This window comes from Neophocaena asiaeorientalis, unplaced genomic scaffold, assembly GCF_003031525.2.
Source record: "Neophocaena asiaeorientalis asiaeorientalis breed wild unplaced genomic scaffold, Neophocaena_asiaeorientalis_V1.1 scaffold429, whole genome shotgun sequence".
NCBI classification, from domain to species: Eukaryota; Metazoa; Chordata; class Mammalia; order Artiodactyla; family Phocoenidae; genus Neophocaena; species Neophocaena asiaeorientalis.
In genome coordinates, this window is record NW_020173550.1 from 2,769,094 (window position 1) to 2,777,327 (window position 8,234).

Below are 8,234 nucleotides of genomic sequence, written 5' to 3' on the forward strand. Positions count from 1 at the left end.
CCCCTTGTGCCCGCTGACAAGCAGATGCCCACACAGGGCCTGGGGGTGGCAGAGGGAACTGAAACAAAGTCCCAGTGCCCAGGCCCTTCCCTGCCAGCTGCCCCAGTTCCCTCTGCCTTCGCTCCGGGGGAGAGGGCCCCGCTGTGCACTGAGAGCCCCAGAGAGGCTGGCCAGCAGGCGCACTCCCGGCCAGCCTCCCCTCCTCCCGGCCCGGCCTCCCCTCCCCCACTCCCACCCGGAGCTCCTGCCCGCGGCCTAACAAGCGGTCCATTGTGCCTCTGGGAGCCGGCCCGGGCAGCCTGCAGGCGGGTGCCCGCACTGGCCTTTCTCCCGGGTCCGTGAGCTCCCACCCAGCTGGCCCGACCCCGAGGTCGGGCCCAGAGGGCACGGGCAGCCTGGATCCAGCAGGGCTCTCCCTTCCCCCTCCCTTCCCCACAGAGGACACGCAGAGGAGCAGCTGGTACCCCCGGGGTCCCCCCGCCTTGACCCAAGCATGCAGGCCTCAGCCCGCAGCCTCCCAGCTGCGCTCAGCCTGGATGACTTCATCCCCAGCCACCTCCGCGCCCATGTAGGGTCATCCCCCCGGGGGACACGGGTGAGTGAAACAGCGAGGGAGAGGGTTACTGGGGGCCTGTAGTTGGTGGGGGGCTCTCAGGACAGGTTGGGGAGCAGAGGGAGGATTAAAGGGATGGAGGGAGGGAAGGAGGTGGGTGATCGCTCTAGAGAGCCTCGCTGGTTTCCTGGAGTGGGTCAAGCCGTCCCCATGGGGTATGGCTGTGCCCTAGTAGCCGTCCCTCCCACCCCTCTGCAGAACCCTCTGGGCCTGAGCTGCCTACTGCTCCTGGCCCCTCCCCACAGGTGCCCGTGATCCGGAATGGTGGCTCCAACACCCTTAATTTCCAGTTCCATGACCCTGCGCCCAGGACTGTGTGCAATGGGTACTTCCCACCAAGGAGAGATGCTTCCAGGCACCCAGGTGGGTCTGCTCAGGAAAACGTGCTCCAGGAGCGCCGTGGAGGTGGGGGTCAGAGCTTCCTGGGCCCTGCCTTATGGCCCCACCCTGGGTCAGGCTGGAGGGGCAGGAGGTGGATGGAGGCCTCTCGAGGGCCTGGGGCCAGTTAGCTCAGCGAACTGCCCCTCCCGTGTGAGCCTGCTGGCCTGTGAGAGGGAAACTGCTGTGGGAGAGACCCGGCTGACACATCCCTTCCCCTGCCTGCCCCACCCAGTGCCAGGGGAAGGCCCCGTGCAGGGGACATAGCCTTAGGGGCCCGGCGGACCTCCAGATGGCCAGGAGATAGCTTGGACTGGGGATGGAGGGTGAAGGAATGCGAGCGTGTGTTGCCTATAGAAGGGGAGGGGGCTGAACTCAAGACAGGCCCCCTAAGGTCTGCTCCGGTCTGTACTCGTTGGCCCAGCAGAAGGCCGGAGAAGCAGCTCTGGGAGCCTGCCAGCTCCTGGGATCCTGTGAGTCAGCCCCGCCTGGGCCACGGGGTCTGGGAGATCCTGGGGCCTCCTGGGTGCAGGCCCACCCCAAGGGCCCCTCTCCTGAGGAGGGTGGCAACCTTTACTGAGCATTCCCTTGAGGCAGGCCCTGTGTCAAGTAGTTCGTTCATTTAACAAATAGCTGTTAAGCACGTAGAGAATTCTGTGACACTGTAAAGGCACTTTACAGGCCTCATCTCACGTCATCCCTTGATATCCTGACAAGGTAAGGTGTGATTATCAACATCTTCCCCGTTGAAGAACCTGAGTCTCAGGGATGTTCAGTCACAGAGGCTGAACCGAGATTCAAACCCTCGTCCATCCTGCCCTGAAGCCCTTACGTTTTCACACCTGGGGGCTGAAAGTTCTGGTGAATGAGTTTCTGTCCCTTGCCCGTTGACTGTGTGTCAGGCACTGTCCTGAATACAGTCACACACACTAGCCCTCCCTGCATCTCTGCCACGACTACCCTCATTTTACAGAAGTGGAAACAGGCACTGAGAGGTTGATTGCTGTGCCCATGGTCACACAGCCGGTAGGCGGCAGAGCCCAGGTCTGGTTTCAGTCTTTGCCCCCAGCCCCAGGGCCTTTTCTGCCACAGCCCGCTGCCTCCTCACCTGGATTGTCTCCCCCCAGCATCCTCTGCTAAGTGACGATCCTGGCTCTCGTTCTGAAAACTTTGAGGACATCCCCAGCGAAGCAGGGTGGAGTGGGGACGGGCACAGATTTCTCAAGATAAAATCCATTTTCATTCACTTTAACTACTAAAAAATAAACAGAGGCCTGTGGTCCTGCTGGGGATGGGGACATTTGGACAATCTGTGTCGTCAACTCAGACAGACAAGGAGATGTTGAAGCTTTTGAACCCACAGGGGTCAGCGTTCTGAGGAGCTAAGGGACAAACAAGCCCAGGTGGGACCCCTGCCCTTTGCTAAAGCTCCCCCTGTACATGCCCCACAGACCCTGCCTGGTATCAGACCTGGCCAGGTCCTGGGAGCCGGCCTTCTGGGAACCAGAAGACCCCTGCCTCCCAGCATCCCCAGAACTGGTCAGCCACGTGGACCAAGGATAGCAAACGTCTGAACAAGCGCTGGGTCAAGTATGAGGGAATCGGGCCTGTGGATGAGAGCGGCATGCCTATTGCACCCCGATCTGTGAGTCCAGGGTTGGGGCCACTGATCGATGGGGCCCAGGGACCCACGTTGAGCTCCACCTCTGACAACAAAGGCTGTACCCAAGCCGTGCCAGACTAAAGCAGGGGTTCAACCATGATGGGTTTGGGGGATCATGAGCCCCATAAAATTACAGGCACTCTTGCATGTCTGAGTTGCACAGTGGTTTTTTTTGGGGAGGTTCTAGACTGCCCACCAGGTTCTCAGTGGTAGAGCGCCACTAGTGTAAGGGTTGAACCCCATTTTCACGGCCCCAGGACCTGGCACGGCACTCGTGAAATGGGTGCTGAGTAAGTTACCGGCTGAAGGGATGAACGGGAGAGTCCTGATTGAGAAGGCCTCAAGGGGTGGCAGGCGTGGGAGGATCCAGGGGTGGGGTCCAGGCGCGGGGGACCTGCCCTTCCTCCACCGCCAGGCCTGTCCTGAGCCAGTCGCCTCCTCTAGTTCTCCACCTCCTCACCCTCAAGTGAAACTCAAGTAGGTAACATGCCCTTCTGCCTCCCAGGGTTCTTTAGCATCACAGGTAAGGCAGAGGATGTGAAATACCATTCCCACCCCATCCCCCCACCGATACTGTTGCATTTATTTTTCATTACATAGAAACACATGTTCTGTGTGGAATCATCAGGAATACAGAAAAGCTAAGAGGAAAAAAATGTAAACTACCCCAAGTCTCACAGCTTAGGGACCATCACTGGTGGAGATCCTTCCATATATCTTGTTCAAACGTAACACGCTACACGAAGTTATGGTTGTTAAAGATGTCACCACAGCCCACCCACTGGGGCTTCAAGGGTGGCCAGAGAAAGGACTCAGGGAGGAGAAAACTTCTGTGGTTTGATATTGGGAGGGTAGCCTGACTTTGCCTTCTCTCATCCCAGAGTGTTGACAGCCCCAGGGACTGGTACCGGAGAATGTTCCAGCAGATTCACCGGAAAATGCCGGGTGAGACACCCTTCCAGAGCCCTCTCTCTGCCTACGTGGGCTCGGACCCCTGGGGCTTGGGGAGTAAGGGGTAGAAAAGGGAACTTACCTGCCCAGGGAAGTCTCTCCACCCACCCCAGGCTCTGTGTTGAGTGGTTGCTAAAACAGGCCCAAGGAAGGAGCCGCCATTCTCCTCTCTGTACTCGGGGTACAATGACCAGACACTGTTCCCGGTGTCCTCTGAGGACCTGGGAAGCCGTGAGGTCACACATTTGTTCAGTCAGTCCCTTAACCAACTGTTGAGCACTTGCTGTGTGCTGAGCACTGTTCTAGGTGCTGAGGACAAAACAGGGAGCAAAAGAGAATGTCTCTGCCCAGCGAAGCTTAAGGCGGGGGTGGGCGGGGGTCACAGAATAAACAGATAAGTATTTAACATGGCAGGTGGTGGGAAGGGCTAGGGAAAAAAAGCCGGGGGATTGCCCAGTGCAGGGAGGCTACCACCTCACGCAGGCTAGTCGGGAAAGGCCCCTGAGAAGTGGCATCTGAGCGGAGAGCTAAGGGTGTGAAGGAGTTGGCCTGCAGGGCTGGGGGAGGAGCGTTGCCGCTTTGGGAGCACCAGACACCCAGAGGCAGAGCAGGCCGGGCATGTTCTGGAGCCGCAGGGAGGGGCTGGACCACAGTGAGAGGGGCACGTGACAGGAGATGGATCACAGAGGTGCTGGGATCTGGTCGCCCAGAGCCTTTGGCTTTTACTCTGTGAGAACTGAGGAGCCACCCAGAGGCTCTGAGCAGAAGAGTGAGTGACAGGCTCTGACAAGTGATGGCTGAAGAGGCTCCCTCTGGCTGCCAGGCGGGGAAGAGGTGGGGCTGGGCGGAGGTGGGGGACCAGTCAGGAGGCCTGGCTTGAATCCAGGCTAAAGAGTCTCGGACCAGGGCAGTAGCAGCGGGCCTGGTGGGATTCCGGAGACAGAGTCATGGGAATTTGCTGATGGATTGAAAGAGGTGAGTCAGGGATGACTTTAAACCTGAGTGAGTCGATGGAGTTGACCTTTGTAAATGCATGTACACACAGGGGAGGCTGCGAGAGGTGCAGGCCTAAGGGGCGTTCAGTTTTCGATAAGGTTCACCCAGAGTGGCAACTGATATACAAGTCTGCAGTTCAGAGGCGAGGCTTAAGCTGCAGGTGTTAATACCCGGGACCCACTCAAAGAGATTTTGATTTAAAGGTTCCCCCAAGTAACTCCGATGTGCAGCTAAGGTTATGAGTCCCTGGAATAGACAGTGATCTTTAAGGTAGAAGACTAGACCAGATCACCCAGGGAGACAGAGAGACAGAGGCCCAGGAACTGAGCCCTGAAGCACTTGGTTTGAGAGATGGGCAGGCATCAGCTATGCAGCCTGGGAAGGGGCAGCCCGGGGGGAGGCAGGAGGAAAACCAGAGTGGTCTCCCTGAAGCCAAGTGAAAAGGAATTTCAAAAGGAGGAAGTGATCCACTGTGACAGATGCTGTTGATGGTCAAGCGGGACTGCCCTTTGGTCTGGTAAGGCGGAGGTCACTGGGGTACTTGATGAGGGTGGCTCAGGCTGAAAGCCTCCTTATCGGGAAGGGGAACTGGAGACACTGAGTTCCCTACGGCCAGCAGTTTGCTGCAAAGGAAAGCAGAAAACTCCGGGAGCTGGAGGAAGGTGTGGGATCCGGAGAGGGGCATTTTGGTTTGCGTTTAAGGTCAGAACTGTGGTCGTGTGTCTGCGTGCCAAGGGGATCAAGTGGGTTGCCTGGTCAGTAGCTCTTCCTAGGAGGCCCCAGAAAGTCCTGAGCACCTTGAGGAGTGGGTCTGGGCAAAGGGGGCAGGACAGGTGTTTAGAAGAGGGTGCAGAAAGGGAAAGAGGGCGAAGGGGAAGTGGGATTCCCCAAACTGACCTGGTGAGGGCAGGTCTGCAAAGGTCAGGGAGAGGGTGTGTGTGGGAACGCCGGGAGGGAGGGGCAGGAGGGTTTGGGCGAGGCCACTGCCCCTGTTGGCTCACTCAGGCCCTAAGTCGGCCAGAGGCATTTCAAGCCCTCCCAGAAACCTAATTCCTTCCCTCCCTCGGGACATTCTTCAGGCTCTGACTCAGCCCCTTGGCCCCTGCTCTAGGCAGGAGGGGTGCTGGGAGCCTCTGGGGCAGCCTCATGGGGCTCCGCATCCTCGCTTGTTGCCCCAGCCCTGACCTGGTCCTTTCTGCTCCCACAGACCTGCAGCTGGACCGGACCTTCAAGGAAGCACCCAAAGGTGAGGGGGTGCGGGTGTCCCACCCCAGCCCGGCGCCTGCATCTGCCCCTCCCTGCAGCCACACCTGGCTTTGGGGCTCCCCAGTTGGCTGAGCTCAGCTTGAGAAGTTTGTATAGCCCATTTCCACGAGTTCCAAATGCGCTGGTAGATGGTAATTAAGAGCCTCCAGCCTCCGCTTCACTGTCCAGCGGATGCCTAGCCCTGGCCGTGATTTCTCTGGGCCTTTCTTTCCTCACGTGTAAAACGGGAACACCCCAGAGATGTTTGGAAGGTTCAGTAAAGAATGTAAAGCTCTTGGCCCCAAACCCATATTTCGTGGTCCAGACTATCACCCCCATTCCCGCCAGCCATCCAGGAGCACGGGTGGGTGTGGGCCAGAACTTTCAAGGGGTCACCCAGGCGCCCATAACCCCAGCTCTCACCTCCCACCACCCCTGCTTGTTTTCTCCCACTTTCAGTGGCTTCTTCCTGTGCCACCTCAGCAGACTCAAGGCATCCAGGGCCCCAGCAAAGACCTGCTGCCAGGCCAGGCCAGACGTCGTCTCTGAGCGGGTGAGCCAACGTGGGGAGGAGCTGCAGAGGGGCGCTGGCTTCCTTGTGGGGATTGGCGCCCCCTGGTGGCCACAGCTGGCACAGTCTTGGAGCAGGGCGGCTGGCTCCCCTCCATGGCTCTGCCCCTTCTTAGGGTCCCCACGGCTCCAGATGCTCCCCTCCCCGCCAGAGCCAAAGGGGAATGGCGGGCAGGGATGGACTTTGCGCCATTCCCGGTCAGGACTGCCTGTGATGCCTTTGTGGTTGGCAGCAGGAACTCATCACCCCAAAGATCCACTCATCATATGGGGTGGAGAGCGGGGCAGCCCATGACTAGGCGTGGACCTGGGACCTGTGGCCATCCACTCTGAAGCCTGGAAGAAAACAAGGGGCACAGAGGATCCCAAGCTTTCTCCCAGATGCCGCAGAGAGAGGAACCCTCCAGATAGGTCAAGGACGGAGTTCCTTTTCTCTGTGCAAACCACCTGAGCCCAGCCCGGGCTGCAGGGCCCTGGAGGAGCTCAGCCCAAGCTTAAGAATCAGGACCTTGTCTGTCACAGTGTAATCAATGAGTTTCTGATTCCTTTATGGGGAGGGGGTGACCGCATCAGCATGGTCTTAACTGGGCTGTGGCTCTTGGCATCATCGATAAGGTAGAGACTAGGATTTGCTCAAGATTTGGACCCAGAGTTCTGGATTAAAGGCGGTGTGCGGCCACTAGCCATGTGACCTTGACCGAGGTAACCAGTCTACGCCCCACTAGCCCCATCTGTTAAGTGGGCATCAGAGGGTGGTCGTGAAGACCAAGGTACATTGCAAGTCTCCACAAACATTATAATTATACAGGCTTAGTTATGACTAGAGCTTCCTTAAATTAGGAACAATGTATTCCATTCTCATTATCAGTGTTATGACTGATGTTCTTTCTAAAATAGAGAATGGAGTCATAGTTACAGCCAACAAATACTGACCCTCCCGTCAGACATTCCATCATTTGATAAGCTTGGTACAACGGTTCTACTTGGTGGAAACATTCAAACGCAGCAGAGGCTGGAACATTTCAGCCAGCCAAGAAGGAAGCCCTGGAGGGGAACTAAGGCAAATGTGACAGATGACATCACTGATCCAGCACCTCAGGGAACTGAGGCCCACGGATCAGAAGTAACTTGCCCAGAGCTCCAGGGTCAGGCCTGCAGGCTCTTTGCCCCGTCCTGGGTTTTCCTGGGGCTAAGACATAGTCCCACACCGTTGGGCATTGGTGCAGGGCACTTAGTCATGGCGATTAGCTTCATCGAAGCTGCCCAAACATACATACCCACAGTCACGGGGCCAGATGGAACACAAATGCGGGGTATTCCAAGGCCAGCAGGAAAGGGACTGGCCACTCCTGGAGCAGATGTGTGTGTCAGCCCTTCTCCTGGGTGTCTCACATTATGTTCCCCCACCTAAGCTTTACCACACCCTTACGAAGGTGGGAATCATTCTCATATTATAGGTGTTGAATCAGAGACTCTGAGAATTCATTAACTTGCCAAAAGATGACACAGCTAAGTGGTGGGGCCAGCTGGGATTCGAACTCAGAGCTTATAACGTTTTACTATTTAATACTGCTTCCACAGCCCGGAGGCAGGTGGGGAGGGGGTGCAGCTCCCTCCCCAGGATTGTGTGCTCACGCATGCCTCAGTTTCCCTAAAAGGAAACTGAAGAGATGTCCTTCCCTCTTTTTAGAAGAAGCTGGGATATCTCCGAAGAGTTCCTTAGAAACACCTTCAATTGCAATGCTGGAGCATCCTCCTCCCTGCACCAGACCCCAAATCAGGTAGCTCGCCCAGCATCCCCCCACTGCCCTCCCCGTC

At 57.4% G+C, this 8,234-nt stretch overlaps 1 protein-coding gene across 3 annotated transcripts in view; it reads left to right on the top strand.

Annotated features, from left to right (window-relative positions):
- SORBS3 (sorbin and SH3 domain containing 3) overlaps positions 1 to 8,234 on the top strand; it is a 20,657-nt gene that overhangs the window by 2,215 nt on the left and 10,208 nt on the right. For all 3 annotated transcript variants that reach the window (XM_024747778.1, XM_024747775.1, XM_024747776.1), the window contains exons 2-8: positions 439 to 595; positions 859 to 976; positions 2,443 to 2,636; positions 3,536 to 3,599; positions 5,809 to 5,847; positions 6,306 to 6,399; positions 8,107 to 8,197. In XM_024747778.1, coding sequence (XP_024603546.1) covers positions 494 to 595; positions 859 to 976; positions 2,443 to 2,636; positions 3,536 to 3,599; positions 5,809 to 5,847; positions 6,306 to 6,399; positions 8,107 to 8,197 — 702 coding nt within the window. In that variant the 5' untranslated portion in view covers positions 439 to 493. The remainder of the gene's footprint in view (positions 1 to 438; positions 596 to 858; positions 977 to 2,442; positions 2,637 to 3,535; positions 3,600 to 5,808; positions 5,848 to 6,305; positions 6,400 to 8,106; positions 8,198 to 8,234) is intronic.